The sequence below is a fragment of the Dermatophagoides pteronyssinus genome, unplaced genomic scaffold, assembly GCF_027571235.1.
Source record: "Dermatophagoides pteronyssinus isolate colony J.1.1.1.1 unplaced genomic scaffold, Derpt_VIB-CSIC_2022.12 sq0013, whole genome shotgun sequence".
Lineage (NCBI taxonomy): Eukaryota > Metazoa > Arthropoda > Arachnida > Sarcoptiformes > Pyroglyphidae > Dermatophagoides > Dermatophagoides pteronyssinus.
Genome location: NW_027461537.1, coordinates 35,151 through 52,459, shown reverse-complemented (window position 1 = coordinate 52,459; position 17,309 = coordinate 35,151). Strand labels below are relative to the sequence as shown.

Below are 17,309 nucleotides of genomic sequence, written 5' to 3'. Positions count from 1 at the left end.
TTTCTAAATCTTGTTTCGATGGATGATTCATCATCAACTATTATTCATTCTAATAATACGCATAATAGTGGTAAAAAAGAAGGTAAAAATATTCATAATGATCAAAAATGATGTAAACAATTTTGTTTTTTTTTCAACTTATTTTGTATAGAATTTAATTTTCCAAAAGCATTAAAGGAAAATCAATCTTTTCCAGAATTTGATTCGAATAAAAAATCCAAAGGTTTGAATATTTCTGATTGTATAGAGATAATTTTTTCACCATTTATTCTATAGATATAGCCAAACAATTAGAATCATTACGAAAAGTTGCCGAAAATCTTAAGGAAGATGATTGGTGTTATCCATCATTGAATAAATATCTTGGTCTACAATAGTTTACATATATGATGATAATGGCGAAAAATACGGATAAGGATTGGGAAATTGTTCTTAGTTATCATGATGCTATTATACGACAATCAGATTATCGAATCTTACAATCTCGACAATGGATTAATGATAGTTTAATTGAATTCTGGTATGAATATCTTACACATAATCTTTACAAAGAATATTCCAATCAATTATTATGTCTCAGTCCATCATTAACACAATTGATCAAAATGACTGATTCAATGGATGAAATTCGTATGATTCTTCAACCATTAAACATTGAACAACGAAAATTGATTCTAATGCCATTGAATGATAATATGTCATATGATTATGGTGGTTCACATTGGTCATTACTTGTATTCATAAATGATGGTGATAAATCTCGTTTAGAATATTATGATTCATCTATTCAACCACAACTATCGATGATGAAAATAATTGGTCAAAAGTTTTCAAAATTATTATCCTGTGATTCGGATGTTCATATTGAACAATGTCATTTACAAGAAGATGGCTATAATTGTGGTATACATTTAATATGTAATTCTAATGCTATCTGCCAAAAATATCTACTTAATGATCAACGTTCAATCAAAGATATAATATCATTGGAACAGATAAGAAAATTTCGTTTACAATTAATCGATATAATCGATAGATTAAAATCCGAATCTATTAGTTTGTCGCCGGCATAATTCGTTGTTCATTGCCACATATTTTTGTTTCTTGCTTTCTGTATATCCCAATCAACAACAACAACAACAAAATTTTATTGTTTTATTAATAAATTTATGATTATTATCATCATCATTGTCATCGTGACATGTAATAATTTTTTTAATGAGAACTTTTTAAAAAAATCTTTTTGTTTAATAAAAAAAACAAATTACCAACAACAAGTAGTACGATACCAGAGGGCAGTAAATGTTATATCGGGCGATGATGGTGTGATTTTCCTCTGTGTTTATACACTCAGAAAAATTGTACGTCTGTCCGATGTACAGTATAAGTTAGGGAATAGTAAACATCGGCCAAAAAAGGCGGAGCCTAAATAAGAAAAATTTTCCCCTAACTTTCTATGCACAGTAACCTATTATTTGAACGGCATTATTTGAATGAATTTAAATTTCGCTCCAATTTTCAACTTGGTTTTCAACTTGTTCCCGGCAACTTTTTTCTTATGAGTATTTTTTTGTTGTTAGAAAATTTCTTTTAAAATATCAATTCAAAAATTTACCAGTAATGCATCAGTAATTAAAATAAAAGAAAAATAGTTTTATTAAAGCAAAAAATAAGAAATTGGTTTAAGCAAAAAAATAAATAGATTTCAATTTAATTTTTTTCGTTTTTTCCAATTTATCAAAGGGTTAAGTCCATTTCAAGGAAACTGCCAAGTCTTTAAAACGGCGTGAATTTCAATCTTTAGGTCTTTATCAAAATGAGAAAAAAGTAATTCAAAATTATTGAATTTGGTCCATTTAAATATCTCAATAAACGTTTCCACAATTTCACCTGAAGTTCTGTTGGTGAACCCACATATCTTGTTAACAATGACACGCGACTTTGAATTCCATACCAATATCCTCAGAATAATGATCGATTATGACTTAGAAAATTCAGAAATTTCAAATACATTCTGTGGTTTACCAATCGAAAAAGACGCCACTTATATTTGATTCTTGATTCGGTGACAATTTTAAGTTTTGTTTGAAAAATTTGAAACAAACTGTTTCATAAACAGACATTCATTCAGGAACATTTAGCTCAATGATGTTCAATGTTTTTTTCATTACATTACATTCAGAATGTTTCAATCATTGAGTATCTCGGTTGTCTCTAAGATATCCGGATCAAAATTCGTTCATTTTTGCATCAATAAATCAACTTTGAATCACCAAATTCGTTAATTATTTCCATTAAAAACTTAGTCGAATAACCAAACTTCGCGCAAAGTTGTGAAATGACGACGAAAAAATTAATGTGACGAAAAACACAAATGCACGTGGCGGTTGACTTAGTTCCATACAGTCGTTCCTCTTGGAATACGGTTAATTCGTTCCACTGTTGTACAAATACCGTGTTATGCGAAGAACGACTGTAATCTTTTCGAAAAAGAAAATCGAACTTTGCAAAAAAACGAAACATGTTTCGATATTGCCGAAAAATTTCAATCTCGAATCGAGAATCAGAAATAGACATCTTTTTTTACTTTATCATTACGAATTAAACAAGAATGTTTATCATTACATAAGGACAAAATTTGAATCAAAGTTTCGCCATATAACGGTCACAAGTCGAGCAAATTGATGAGCAAATCAACTTCTGAATTGGTTTCGAAATTTTCCAAGGTGCATTTGTACTGGAAAGTTCAATTTTCCTAAGTCTTAATTTTTCTTACCGATTCTTTTTGTAATTTTAATTTTAGATTGTATTATCTTATATTCTTGAATCTGTCATTTTGATACAAATGCCATTGGCGAAATGTCTTCAGTACTATTATTATTATCTATCCATATTCGCCCATGTATGACGAAGAAGAACTTGTGAAATAAGAGAAAGTGGAACCTCAAACATCTATTTTATGATTTTATATTTCATAAATATTACCCGTTATATCATCAAGAAGGATTCAACATTCGAATTCATGAAAGCAGCCAACTTTTTGAAAATCGGTGACAAGCTTATGGTAATTGGCGAGAAAATTGTAGCAGAAAACACAAATCTAACTTATATTAATTTGTGAAATAAGAGAATGTGGAACCTCAAACATCTATTGGATGATCCATTGTAAATATATGATTGTACGGACTGAATTGAAAATCGTGAATTTCAAATTAACAAGAATCAGAATCAAATACATTGGGTGCAATAATCAAACATTAGCTATGCAAGATCTACATACGAATATATGGAGAAATCTACCCCAAAATCTTTTTTTAATCAAAATTGATTAATTCAAAATGCTTGATTGTTTGTACTTAATCCATAACGAAAAATTTATTTTTTATAACAATAAATAAACATCTTTTTTCTTATTCTCATTAGTTTGTTATTAATTTTATTGAATGTGGTTTATGGTTATGGAAAGAAAATATTCCCGAAATATACAATTTCAAGAATAAAGAAAGTTTACGGGAATATATGTGAACATGCGCTCAAAGAAGTAAACGTCGGCCAAAAAAGGCGGAGCTTAATTTTTGCCCCAAAAAAGGGGGTCGATTTTTCTGAGTGTACAACACATCCATGTTATATTATTTTATTTTGGCTTAACATTGAAAAGGACACTTTGATTGTGTATGAGGAGAATAGAGGAGGAGAAGAACAACGATAAGAAAAAAACCTGGTGGTATTCTGAATCCGAACACATCACTAACACAAATAAACCGAAAACTGCGCAAGAACCTAATCAACCTTTCTCTCACTTGAAACATATCTAATATGTTCATTTTTTTTTTGTGTTGGCCAAAATAATTTTTTGTTGTTGTTGTTTCGTTTGATCCAAGATTATTAAAAAACGTGTGAATTTTTTTTTTAAATTTATCAATCAGAAATTTCTATCAACTTTCACAAATTAATTACATTTTTCATTGAATTTGAATAATATTGTAATAATGGCTCCACCATGTTATGCTGATCTTGGCAAACAAGCAAGAGATATTTTCTCGAAAAATTATCGTTAGTATTTAATGAAATTGGATAATTTGCTTAAGAATAAACAAAAATCATTTCAATCATTTCCTCCTTTCGGTACAGATTTTGGCCTAGTAAAATTGGATGTTAAAACCAAAACACAGAATAATGTTGAATTTGCCGTTAATGGTGTATCGGTTAATGATACTGGTCGTGTAAATGCAACATTTGAAACAAAATATTTTTTTAAGGATTGGAATTGTACCCTTAAAGAAAAATGGACAACTGATAATACCATATTAACTGAATTACAATTTGATGATCAATTTATTAAAGGATCAAAAATATTATTCAATGGTAATATTGCTCCACAATCGGGTAAAAAATCTGGTGCTCTCAAAACAGCATTAAAAGGTGATTGTTTTCATGCTAATGCTGATTTTGATTTTGATTCACTTAACAATGGTACCATTGTACATGGTTCATTGGTAATTGGGTTAGTATTTTTTTTTCTTATAATTTGAGTAAAAAAAATTGATCGTTTTTTTAAAATTATAATTAGCCAAGCTGGATGGCTTGCTGGTGCACAATTATCATTCAATCCACATCTAGGCAAATTGAAGAAAACCAATTTAGCCATTGGTTATTTGGACAAGGACTTTCAAGTTCATACTAATGTGTATGTAATCAAATCAAATTGATTTCAGATTAATTTATCTAATATTTTTTCAAAAAAAAAAAAAAAAAAAATAGCCTTGATGGTAAAGAATTTTCCGGTTCATTGTATCAAAAAGTTACTCCTAATTTGGAAAGTGCCATCAGCGTTTCATGTGCATCTGCTGATAATGTACCCAATTTTAATATTGGCTGTCTGTATCGTATGGATGAAGATACCCAGATCAAGGTTAGCTCTTCTTTTTTTTCAAGTAAATCAATTCAAAATTAAAAAACAATTAATTTTGTCACACTATAGGCACGTGTCAACAACAAAAACAATATCGGTTTGGCATTGATTCGTCGTTTACGACCTGGAATTACATTTACATTGAATGCTTTGATTGATGGTAAAAATTTCAATCAAGGTGGCCATAAAATGGGTATGGGTATCGATTTAAGCGCTTAAATTGATATTGATGCAAAATATAACGGTGAATGGATGGGGAAGCAAACAAACAAAAAACAACAGAAAGAAGCCATCGCACATACCAACAGATAAAATAATTCAATTATACGCCAACATAGCTCCTTTGTTTTTTTTTCTAGAAGTTCATTAGCTTTTTTTTTCTTCTTTTCTCTTTAAAAATCATATCTTCGTAATTAGCGAAACAATTCTAATTATTTACTTGAGTCAATTTTCTAAAACAACAACACAAACACAGATAAAATTTTGAAAAAAAAAATAAAAAAATGAATTTTATTTCAAAATGATAAATTTATTTTAAAAAAATATAGATTGATTATTCGGATATGATAGATGAATCTTCATCAGATAATGAATCTGAACTCATATTTTCAACATTAATCTGGCCATTGCCATTATTACTATTACCAACGGATATGGATATTGAATCTGAACTATATGCTGAACTTAATGATGAACTACGTGTACGATTTTGATGAATATAATTAATATCTTGTAATATTTCTTCAAATATGAATATAAATTGTTTAACATTTGTTTCATTGAATATCATTGGTGGTTTGATTTTCAATACATTTCCAAATTTTCCTTCCGTACTCATTAATATACAATTTTCTTTAAAACGTGCAACAATATATTCAGCAATTAATGTGGCCGGTTCTTTTGTACGACGATTATTAACTAATTCGATACCGATAAATAGGCCGCTACCACGAATATCTCCGATTAATGAATACTTTTTCTTCAATTTTTGTAGCTCTTCTAAAAATAATTCGCCCACCTGAATGCCATGATCGATTAATTTTTCCTGTTCAATTACATCAAGTACGGCATTTGCTACGGCCAATGAAACAGGATTACCACCATACTGTAGACAAAAAAAACAAAGTCACTTTATCAAATTCTTATAGGTTTTTCATGACACTTACAGTGTTGAAATATTCTGTACCGATACGTGCAAAACTTTCGGCAATTTCGGGTGTTGTAATAACACAAGCAATTGGATGTCCATTACCCATCGGTTTACCCATAGTTACAATATCCGGTATAACATTTTGATATTCAAATGCCCACATTTTTCCTGTACGTCCAAATCCAACTTGAACTTCATCGGCAATACAAACACCTCCAGCATCACGAACATGTCTATTTAAAAAAAAGTTAATTAACTAATTGCAAAAAAATATCAGTATCAGACTTACTTGTAAACATTTTTAAGATAATTTTCGGGTAATAAAACTTGTCCACCACAACTGATCATTGATTCATGTATGAATGCAGCAATTTGTCGTCCTTGATCATGAGCATCCTGAATGATTTGTTTAACTTCTTCACCATAACGTTGACCAATTTCATTGGATGATTCACAATTATCCAAATTGTATTTACCACGATATGAACAAGGTAATGATGTCTATGTATGGGTAATTGGATTGTTTTCAACAAAAAGGGTAATTTTTTATAATAGTTATTATATTAATACCACATGAACCCATTTCTTTTTTTTGGCTCCTTTGATTTTCATAAATTTCATTGGTGATATATCGATTAATGTTGTTAGATGGCCATGATATGCACTAATAATAGCAAAAATATAGATGAAATTAATCGATTATCATTGATGATAAATAATAATTCATACCCATCGATTGCAATGATATCTTTGTTTTTTGTATGGCTACGTGCCAGACGTATTGCTAAATCATTTGCTTCAGATCTGATTAATTAGAGAAAAAAAATCATTAATTAAATCTTATCCGTGAAAAAAAAATAAATCAAAAAAATAAAAATAAAAATTACCCCGAATTAACAAAATAACAAACCGATAATGGTTTTGGCATTGTATCTGTAATACGTTTAGCATAAACAACAAGATTATCATGTAAAAATCTACTATTTGTATAGATTAATTTCATTTGTTCTGTTGCTGCATCAATAATAGCCGGATGACAATGGCCAACATGTGCAACATTATTAATACAATCAAGATATGCATTATCTTTTTCATCATACATATATTGTCCTTGACCACGTATAATTTTTAATGGATTTTTCTTAAAAAATAATGTTACCGATGGACTATAATGGAAAAAATAATGAAAATTTATAAATCAAATAATTAAAATCGTTAATAACTTACCCAACATGTTTATTACGTAATTCGATTGTTTCTGATTTTGATAATTTTTCCAACATTTGATGGGATGATGATGATGATGACGAAGATGATGATGAGGATGATGATGATAATTGCTTAATGTCCATAATGTTTTGTCGATGATAATCGATTGTTGATGATTTTTGTTGTTCCATTTCAATCAATTAATGTGGCTGTTAAAATGGTTTAAAAATGATGATTGAATCAAATCTAAAAATGGACTATTTATAACAAACATATGATGATGACCATGTTTAGGTTTTGCCTCCAAAAACAAAAAAAAAAATTGACAAACTGGTAAAAGGGGATGAAAAAAGAAAAAAAGAGGGACGACTATGAAAATAAAAAATATTATTTAGAAGAAAAAAAAATATATAAATTTGACAAAGTTAAACATACAGTGAATGTTTATTTATTTATTTGTTTTGAATTGTGTAGGTGGTGGTACATTTTTTTTAGGAAATATGATGATGATGATGATAGAGAGAAATAGGATAGATTAGATAAATTGGGGAAATGGAGTCCATATTATTGGTAATTGATGCATTTGATAAACCGAATACGGAATCTATCTACAGTTGTCAATTAAATCCAATAAAGTAATAAGTGATAAGAAAAGAAAAAAATGATTTCAACTCGACGACAACGATTTGAAAGGATAAACGATGATAACGTCGATGATGACGATGTTGACGATGCTCTAATCCGGTTTTGTTTTGTTCATTTTTTTATCATGATAATTATTATGGAAAAATTTTGAATCTTTTTTTTTGGAGAATCTGATACATTAGTTCATTTTTGATAGTCTCAATTTATAAATTGATAAATCTTTAAAAGAAAGAGATCAAATTTCGTTTTTGAAGAAAACGAAAAATTTCTCTGATCAATTTTATCGATATGACGACGACGACAACGATGATGATATTCAGAGAAGAAAAAAATCATTTGGCCTGATAAACGTTTTTTTTTGTTCGATCATCACGTGTATTGACCATGATGATGAAAACAGAAAACAAAAAACACAAAAATGTTGAAATAGTTACCATGGTAGGAAATGGAAAATTAATTTAAAAATCCAGTTTGAACCGATTTTATCAATTTTTCGTTCGTTTTTTTTTGAGGGAAGTTTTTTGAATTAATTTTAACTACAAAAAATGTTTCTTCAAATCAAAGATTATCCAGGTAAACATAATTGTTCAACAGAGTAAAAAACAAAATTCAATTTTTACCTGTTTTGTCGGGTTAAAACGGCTGGTGTTAATTGTCAATCAAATTCAACCTAGGTTTCTTTGTCAAAGTAACCCTTTTGTTCTCATTCTCTCCATTGGTGTTATATAATAACTTGATTATAATCACTTTTTTTCATTCACAAAAAAACAAACTAAAGGAAAAGATCGAAAAAAGGGTTAAAATGTTTTGGGTGTTTGTAACAAATTATTTTCCAGTTAAATTGATAATTTTTCAATTATTTTTTTGTTTTTCTTAATATCAGATTTTAGTTGAGGGAAAAAAATCATGGTAATCTTTTGGTGTAGTGAGAAAAAAACTTTGACCAACAACAAATTAAATCAAGATGTATGGAATATTCAACCAAGAATTTGTTTTTTTAATAAATACTTTTGACCAACGTGACAACCAAATTGACGACAGTAGTTTGTTGTTGTTGTTGTTATTATTACTGTCACCAAATCATGTATCAATAAAAAGTTTGTCGTCTTAGTTGTTGACTGTCGTCGTCGTCGTCGTTGATGATGATATTATACCCCCGACTATGAATCCTTTATTCAATTTTAAGTAAGTAAATGTGTTTGTGTGTGTGTTCTTAATAACTTTAAAGTCTTTTTTTTCTTCTTCTTGTTGTTAATTTTGACTAAATGATATTTTCCCATGGATAGAATCCTAAGAAAATACAAAAACTTCGTTTCTGACAGTCAGGCAGGCCGGAGAATAAAGATCATTCGATAAAAGGTAATCATTCGAATCATACGAACATTCGATTTGATTCGATTCAATTCGATTTGAAGAATATTTGATCATTTTTACTGTTTTTCTATTTGTACTTGCCAATTTGATTCGTCACATCAATCAATCAATCAATTTGAATTTTGATAAAGATTTTTCCACTAATTTGATCAACAACCAAATCAAAATAAGATATGTCATCGATCGATAAAAAACATTTTGTAAATTATCAAAATAATGTTTGGTCATTATTATCAATGTTTCGATTATTTCATGTGACATTCATATTATCATCAAAATCAACAACATCGATATGGATATTATTATTATTATTATTATTGCCTGTCAATCATCATCATGTCTATTCTTGGTAAGTTTTTTTTATCATTGTATCAATTTGGAAAAAAAACGATTGAGAAACTGTCATGAAATGATCAGGGATGCACCAATGGAATTTGATTTAATTTTTAAAAAGAGAAAAATTTTCAAATAAAAGGATTAAATAATGATTTTTTTTTGGCTAAAAATTTCAAAAATTCAATTATCATTATCTTGATCATTCATCATATTTAGGTCATTAGGAAATATACTACGTACAAGTAGTCAGGCAACATTATCAAGTTTTGAAACAGTTTGGATTGGTGCACAAAAAGGACTGGATGAATGTTCAAAACAATTTAAATATGAAAGATGGCCATGTCCAGAATCAATATTATCCGAAGTTTATCAAAATCATTTACCAAGTATGTTTCTTTTTGTATTCAACATTGATCATTTTTCGGTTATTTCGGTTATTAAATGTTTCGATTTTTTCCACCAGTAAATCGAGAAGTAGCATTTGTACAGGCAATTATTAGTGCCGGTATTGTGCATACAGTAACAAAAAATTGTAGTGATGGTTCATTAGATAATTGTAAATGTTCACGATCATCATCATCATCATCATCATTGATGAATTCTGTGATTGGAAACAATAATGGTAATGATAATGATAAACAATCAATACGTAATGAATTTCGTTGGGGTGGTTGTAGTGATAATGTTGAACTTGGTTATCGAGTGGCTATTGCACATCTTGATGATCGTGAAACTGGACAAGATTCAAAAGCAAAAATTCGTCTACATAATCATCGTGTTGGTAGAATTGTAAGTTGAATGTTTATTTTTCTTCTTTTGAAAAACAAATCCTTTAAATTCTTTCATTTCTTTCAAAAGTCAGTAAAAGAAACAATGATAAAAAAATGTAAATGTCATGGTGTAAGTGGATCATGTTCAATGCAAACCTGTTGGATGAAAGTAAATGAATTTCATGAAATTGGTAATTATCTAAAAAAAGCATATCGTAAAGCAGTAAAAATTGAAAATAATTCACCATATGAACAAAATAATCAACAAGAAGTACCAACATGGAAATTGATGTATTTACATGATTCACCGGATTATTGTAAATCGGATATAAATTCAACATTTGGTTCATTGACTGGTACATTAGGACGACATTGTTCAATGCGTAAAGATGATGATGTTACCATTGAAGAAAGAAAAAGTTGTCGTCGTCTTTGTAAACAATGTGGTTATCGTATTAAACGTGAACGTCGTATAATAACAACCACTTGTAATTGTCGATTTGAATTCTGTTGTCAGGTACATTGTCAACAATGTCAACGTGAAGAATTTACCTATGTTTGTGCACCATCATTATTATCATCATCACCAACAACAACAACAACAACGATGACATCATTTTAGGAAAAATTTCAAAAACCAAATCAAACCACCCACGCACAAAGAAAGAAAGTCGGTGTGTTTTATGTAAATTTCACTTTTACTTTTTACAGCGAAAAAAAAGTGAAATTTATTGCTTAATTATGACACCTGTTTTGAATTTTGGTCCGCATATTTTTCTAATTTATTTACAAGTGTTCCTGTTGTACATATTTTTTTTATTTATTTATCAATTAAAATTTACTGTAAAATACTTTTGCTTTTTACAATTTTTTTTCGGCATGTAAAACTTTTTCCATTCGAAACAACCCAGACTTTCATATGAGAAAATTCTCTGATGATCAAGAATCTATAGTCTTTAAGTCTAGCCGAAATATATTTGAATTTTCCTTGAGGGTTCTTAGCTGTTGTTGTCATCGTCTTTTTTTTTGATGAAAAGAGTCGTCGTGTTTGTTGTTTTATCATCTTCGTCGTCGTCGTCTTCGTTGTCTAAATAATGGATTATAGAGAAAAAAAATGGTGGGAAAAAACCAAACCAAAATATATAGTGAATATTGGGGGGTGATTTTATTTTGGTTACAAAGTCAATGACCCATTTGATTTTTGTTTTTCTGGTTTTTTTTTCCTAAAGACGACGGTCCAACCGGATAAAAACAAAAACAAATTCGAATATTTGGGCCATTTGGGGGTGTGTGTGTGGCAAGTGCGTAAAGAAAGATTCTTTTACAATTTTGATCATCATCAACAGCAAAGAAAGCGAGGAAAAAAACATTGAATTTTTGGCCTAGAATCATTGAATTTACCCCATCATTGGTAATGATAATAATAATGTTCTATATTGAAATGTTTTATAAATAATGAAATATGATTGTTATGTGGGTGTGTTTGCCATACACAGAATTCATAAAGGCAAGAATTTTTCGTTTGATTCTTGAATCATTTCTCTCTGTAGGCTATGACGCATGCGTTTAAAAAACTTTTTTTTTGTATTGATTATGGTGGTAGTGGTAGAAGTGGTGTTGGTGGTGGTATAGTGGTGATAGCTCGAGCCAGTCTGTTCGATTTTTTTCTTTTTTTTTGGCTGATTTTTCTTAAAACAAATAATTCATTTTCATTCGTCATCGGAAAATTCTTTAAAGAATTTCTGTTTTCTTCTATTTTGATAGAATTAAATTCTTAAGATTAATTTAATGATGATGATGATGATGATGATTGTTATTAACATTTAGATTTATTGTTTGTTTGTTTTGTTTTTTCTCAAGTAAATAATTTTGAATGTCTAAAAATAATAATCAACAAAAACAATTTGATGATACTAGTCAAAAAAATAATGATGATAATGTTGATCAACAAACATTGAATGATTTTTCGAAACAAAAATCATCGAAAATTATTTTCAGTAAAAGTGGTAAAAGTAGATCTGAAGACGACCAATCAATATCATCACCAACATCAACGACAATGATGACGGCTACAACCGATTTAACAATGAAAAATGATATGAATTGTAAATCGGATGATCAATTATCATCATCCGGTTCCTCATCATCTTCATCGTCTTCATCATCATCATCAGCAATTATAGCTGATGTTTGTAGTACATCATCATCATCACCATCAACATCATCCGGTTGTTTATTAGTGGAGAATTGTCAAATCGAAACAAATAGCTATCATGATTGTCAATCACCAACAATGATGATGATGAACCATCATAATAATTATAACAATAATAATAATAATTGTCAACGAACAATGAATACGAATGAACTCAATAATAATAATAACAATAATAATAATGAACCGATTCAAATGAAAAATTCATCAAATGAATGGATCAAATTAAATGTTGGTGGTACTTATTTTCAAACAACCCGTACTACATTATGTAGTGATCGTAATTCATTTTTTTATCGTCTTTGTCAACCGAATAGTACGAATAGTTTAGCATCGGAAAAGGTATTTTTTTTCTATCTGAGATGAAATTTAAAATTAATTTTTTAAAATTGAAATAATTATAACTAAGGATGAAAATGGAGCTTACTTAATCGATCGTGATCCATCATATTTTGCACCGATATTAAATTTTCTACGTCATGGTAAACTTATCCTGAATAAAGACCTCAATGAAGAAGGTGTATTAGAAGAAGCTGAATTTTATAATATAACATCATTGATAAAATTATTACAACAACGTAATCTTGATCGTATGATGAATCGTAATCCTAGTCCTGATTCATCAAAAAATCAAAATGTTTATCGTTTATTACATTGTCGTGAAAGTGAATTATCATTGGCTATCTCTACATTATCGGATGGTTGGAAATTTGAACAATTATTACCAAATTTTCCAAATTGGACAACCGATTATTTTGTTGTTGTATCACGTGAATATCCAATCAAAAGATAGATTCGATTCGAATCTGTTTTGTTTTTTTGTTAGTCAAACAAAATTGGATCATATTGTCGTTATGATGTTATGTAACTAACCTAATCTATTTATGATTATTAATCAATGATGAAATTTATCTCTTTCTCTATATATACGATATTCTTACACTATTCTTATGTGTAATATGGATTTGATATTAGAATTTTAAGATTTTTCTTTTGATATTTAGCAATTCATCACACACACAAAACCGATTACACATTCTATTATTATAAACAAAAATTATAATACCATCATCATCATCACCATAAAATACACACACCATCACCCTGTTCATTCATATCGATATTCTGCCTCTATCGACAAAAAAAAAGAATCATCATTTCACAACTGCCATCATTTTTATTCACAAAAAAAATGTGAATTCTATAAATTCATTAATTAAACACATACATCAGAGAGCGAAACAAATTCATATAAATATATACAAAAAGATGAACATTTTTGAAGAGAAAAAAATCATCCAAAGTTTTCTGTTGATATTGGATCCAGTATTTATTATCATTTGCTCCAGTATAAATATGCTATTTGTTATGTAATGTTGATATTGTGAAAAAATTTTCTCATAAATCTTGTTGGTTGAAAAATGTGAAATTAAACAGTAAAATTTAAATTTGAAAAAAAAAATATTTCATTTGTTTGGTTTAAGACGCCATAGGCCATCGTTAAGAAAATGTATATTTTCAATAGCAACACCACGATTAATTTTGGCACTGAATTTCAATGAATGAATGTGAAAAGAAAGAAAGAAAAATAAAAATAATGGATTTTTTTTTTTGATTGTTTGCAAAATATTGAAGAAAAAAGAAAAAAATACTTACATATCATCGACGGACATTTTCAATTTACCAACAGCTAATGCATTTTGTTTATGTTCAGCCATAACAGTAACAATTGTTTCAGCCGGTAATCCATCAGTCATTATGGCACCTTTTGATGTTAATCCTGGACACATAATATTTGCACCAGATAATACAAATGTAATAGCACCTTCATCTACTTGCATCAATGGACAAATAAATGGATCTAAAATGGTTCATACAAAAAGATTTTCATTGATTGATTTAAAAACAAAGACAGAAACAAAAAACATACATTTATGAATTAAACGAAGTGTAGGATAATAACAATCATCACGTTGTCGAAAGAATAGATAATCACCAGCTGAATTGACAATTACTTCGATATGATCTTGGCTAAATTTAAGATGCAAAAGATGAGTGGGTAGAAATCAATATTTATTGAATTGGGATTTTTCAACAGAAACAGAAATATGAAAAACAATTTACCATTTAACTATACGAAGATTTTCTTTTTTCGGTATAATTTCATCGATATAATTTTCGATATATGGAAATTGTTCGACCAATCGATTTTTAATACCTTTTTGTACGCTTGATTTAAGCTGCGTGACACCCGATACATTTGTATCTTCAAATCTGTTTAAGAAAAGAGAATAAAGAATTTTATCAAAAAAAAAAATTAATTAACATGGAAATTGATTACTTTTTGAACATGATTGATTGATTGATTTTCAAATGAAAACTAAAAACATGAAATTGTTTTTTTTAATTTGACTATTGTCGATGATGTGTTTAGCAGCCACATGTAAGAATAGTTTCCGAATATATCAAAAATCGAATAGTATTTTTTTGGGAAATTTTTCTTGTAATTCAAATTTCGAATATTTTTGAATTTTTTTTTTGTTTCGTAAAACAAAAATTAGTTTCGGTTATCAAATGAATGGCCAAAAAACATTCGTTAACAATGAAGATATGAGATGATATTAGCGACAAAAATTCATTAATTCAGAAAATACCTAATTTTTTCATTGAACAATTTCAATCTGGAATTACTTTTCCCTATAATTCAACTATATAGTTTGTCGCTGACGTCATTTATTGGTATTTTTTGTTGTTGTTATGAAATTGCATCAATTGAATCCTACCATATGGATATGGATTCACGAATAATAGTCAATAATAATGATACTAATATTGTTGTTGGTACATCAAATTCTTCAAATGATCGTACCGAAAGTAATTGGACATGTCCAAATGATCGTGAGCTTATGTTACGTGCCAAGTAAGTTATTATCATGAATAGGTTGTTGGATTTAATTTAATTTCCTGTTGTTGTTGTTGTTTAGATTAGAATCAGGATGGTCATGTAAAACGAAACAATTTCAAACATTACATTCATCGAATCGTAATGATAAAATTACCGAACAGGAACGAAAAACTATTATAGATGTTATAAGTCGTGCACAACAATCGGATGAAATTGAAAAAAAACGAATTGGGTAATTGGATTTTTTTCCGGTTATATCTCAAATCAACTCATATTATGTTTCAATTTTTTTCCCATAAAAATCAAGCAAAATGATTGAACGATTGAAAAATATGAAAAGAAATGCACGTGGTGATGGCCATTACACCTGTATATTATGTAATGAATCTTTTGGTTTTTTCAATCATAATGCACATGAATGTCAAGGATGTTCTAAGGTAAGAAACAAATTTCATTCGAACAAAATTTTTTATTTAACAATAATTCTATTACAGTTAGTATGTAATAAATGTGGTGTCGATACGATCAATCATCAAAATGAAACTATTTGGTTTTGTAAAATATGTTCAGAAATTACAGAAGTAAGTTTTGTTCTTAATAAGTTGCTAACTTTCCATCTAAATCTTTTAAATTTTGATAGATATTGAAAAAATCTGGTTCATTTTTTCATGAAGTAAAACAACAACTTGAATCTGAAAATCTTTCAATGAAATAGATTCGAAACAGAACATACGATTCGAATATCCAAAAAAAACCATTGCTTACATTGTTTTGTTTTAAGAAAAAAATGATAATTTTTTATTTTTATTCAAATTAATTCTATTCATCAGACAAATAAAAATCTTATCACCAAAGTGATTATTGCCTGAAACTTTTTAAATGATTAATTAGCTAAAACAATCATAGGATTTTGCTTCCATTTTTTTTTATACAGTCGAATATGGTTTACCATCCGGTGCAGCCAAACGTTCACGTTCTTCTTTAGAAAGGCCGGGTGTTTTCTCGAAATGTGGATAAATGGATGGACTTTCCAATGTACATACCCAATCCGGAAAGGTCAATGTAAAATCTTCATTGTTCATGTCACGTACCGGAAGCATCATTTCGAATTTTTTACGCTGAAAGAAGAAAAAATTTATAGGGATATCAATTTTGATTAGAAATTATTCATACCAATTTTTCAGCTTCAGCAATTTTTGAATTAGCAATCGATACATATGCATCACATGTTTTTTTATATTCCAATTCTTGTTGATCAATTTCAGCAGCGACCGTATTTTTTGGATAAGGAATCTTCAATGATTTATATGCTTGTTCAAGTTTTTGTACCAAATCTTTGTTCGATAAACGTGCCTTGTATTCATTGAAATTGATTTCTGGTGGATTTTCAGGATAGGCCATTGCTCTAAAAAAAAACAAATGTGAATATGAATAATTTTAACTTGATCAATTCTTTAACCAAAAAAAAACTCACCTGACCAAATAAGCATCGGAACGAGCTTTGAATGCATTGAAATTTTTCATTTCATTTTTCGGTACAGCCGAAGCAAATTTGGCCCAATCAATCGATGATTTACTAATTCGGTTGGCAGCCATCGTGATTTTTTTTTCAATTTTTACCGGATATTTATCCCGTTCAAAACAACATAAACCTTAAATTCGGAATCGAGTTGGCCAAACAATGAACTTGATATCAAACAACACAAACACACATTGATGTCATTGAGGACTTAAGGAATTAAATTTTCCGAAAAAACTTTTTTCACTAAAGTCTTCCAGAGAAACTTTTTTTA

General features: G+C 28.8%; 8 protein-coding genes across 9 annotated transcripts; 5 read left to right on the top strand and 3 right to left on the bottom strand.

The window, feature by feature from the left end:
* Positions 1-386: 386 nt before the first annotated feature.
* LOC142645497 (sentrin-specific protease 8-like) lies at positions 387-3,413 on the top strand. The gene is made up of 2 exons (XM_075821807.1): positions 387-2,726; positions 2,804-3,413. Exon 1 carries the CDS (start codon positions 387-389, stop codon positions 1,071-1,073), a length of 687 nt encoding a protein of 228 aa, XP_075677922.1. The 3' UTR covers positions 1,074-2,726; positions 2,804-3,413.
* Positions 3,414-3,660: 247 nt separating this feature from the next.
* LOC113790759 (non-selective voltage-gated ion channel VDAC2-like) lies at positions 3,661-5,440 on the top strand. The gene is made up of 5 exons (XM_027340460.2): positions 3,661-4,053; positions 4,132-4,504; positions 4,571-4,687; positions 4,762-4,912; positions 4,982-5,440. The coding sequence occupies exons 1-5, from the start codon at positions 3,990-3,992 to the stop codon at positions 5,129-5,131; spliced, it is 855 nt and encodes a 284-aa protein (XP_027196261.2). The 5' UTR covers positions 3,661-3,989; the 3' UTR covers positions 5,132-5,440.
* LOC113790755 (5-phosphohydroxy-L-lysine phospho-lyase) lies at positions 5,394-8,144 on the bottom strand. Its single transcript, XM_075821798.1, has 8 exons — positions 7,707-8,144; positions 7,290-7,640; positions 6,950-7,228; positions 6,792-6,866; positions 6,633-6,726; positions 6,352-6,563; positions 6,079-6,295; positions 5,394-6,017 (listed from the first exon to the last, which is right to left on the bottom strand). Exons 2-8 carry the CDS (start codon positions 7,460-7,462, stop codon positions 5,466-5,468), a joined length of 1,602 nt encoding a protein of 533 aa, XP_075677913.1. The 5' UTR covers positions 7,463-7,640; positions 7,707-8,144; the 3' UTR covers positions 5,394-5,465.
* A 665-nt stretch (positions 8,145-8,809) lies between these two features.
* Positions 8,810-11,245, top strand: LOC113790795 (protein Wnt-8-like). The gene is made up of 6 exons (XM_075821805.1): positions 8,810-9,101; positions 9,203-9,275; positions 9,422-9,639; positions 9,843-10,012; positions 10,090-10,415; positions 10,485-11,245. Exons 3-6 carry the CDS (start codon positions 9,464-9,466, stop codon positions 11,016-11,018), a joined length of 1,206 nt encoding a protein of 401 aa, XP_075677920.1. The 5' UTR covers positions 8,810-9,101; positions 9,203-9,275; positions 9,422-9,463; the 3' UTR covers positions 11,019-11,245.
* An 829-nt stretch (positions 11,246-12,074) lies between these two features.
* Positions 12,075-13,628, top strand: LOC113790763 (uncharacterized). Its single transcript, XM_027340466.2, has 2 exons — positions 12,075-12,953; positions 13,021-13,628. Exons 1-2 carry the CDS (start codon positions 12,270-12,272, stop codon positions 13,402-13,404), a joined length of 1,068 nt encoding a protein of 355 aa, XP_027196267.2. The 5' UTR covers positions 12,075-12,269; the 3' UTR covers positions 13,405-13,628.
* A 140-nt stretch (positions 13,629-13,768) lies between these two features.
* On the bottom strand, positions 13,769-15,088 carry LOC113790772 (malignant T-cell-amplified sequence 1-B-like). The gene is made up of 5 exons (XM_027340475.2): positions 14,953-15,088; positions 14,736-14,885; positions 14,542-14,642; positions 14,268-14,472; positions 13,769-14,159 (listed from the first exon to the last, which is right to left on the bottom strand). The coding sequence occupies exons 1-5, from the start codon at positions 14,961-14,963 to the stop codon at positions 14,078-14,080; spliced, it is 549 nt and encodes a 182-aa protein (XP_027196276.1). The 5' UTR covers positions 14,964-15,088; the 3' UTR covers positions 13,769-14,077.
* Positions 15,089-15,206: 118 nt separating this feature from the next.
* LOC113790771 (rab effector Noc2-like) lies at positions 15,207-16,370 on the top strand. 2 transcript variants are annotated; one of them, XM_075821808.1, is made up of 5 exons: positions 15,207-15,531; positions 15,601-15,748; positions 15,824-15,953; positions 16,011-16,097; positions 16,157-16,370. In XM_075821808.1, the coding sequence occupies exons 1-5, from the start codon at positions 15,432-15,434 to the stop codon at positions 16,229-16,231; spliced, it is 540 nt and encodes a 179-aa protein (XP_075677923.1). In that variant the 5' UTR covers positions 15,207-15,431; the 3' UTR covers positions 16,232-16,370. The 2 variants fall into 2 exon arrangements, with proteins under 2 accessions (XP_075677923.1, XP_027196275.1); XM_027340474.2 differs by having other exon boundaries at positions 15,370-15,531; positions 15,596-15,748.
* Positions 16,283-17,235, bottom strand: LOC113790773 (ATP synthase peripheral stalk subunit d, mitochondrial-like). The gene is made up of 3 exons (XM_027340476.2): positions 16,991-17,235; positions 16,690-16,921; positions 16,283-16,634 (listed from the first exon to the last, which is right to left on the bottom strand). Exons 1-3 carry the CDS (start codon positions 17,110-17,112, stop codon positions 16,443-16,445), a joined length of 546 nt encoding a protein of 181 aa, XP_027196277.1. The 5' UTR covers positions 17,113-17,235; the 3' UTR covers positions 16,283-16,442.
* Positions 17,236-17,309: the final 74 nt, after the last annotated feature.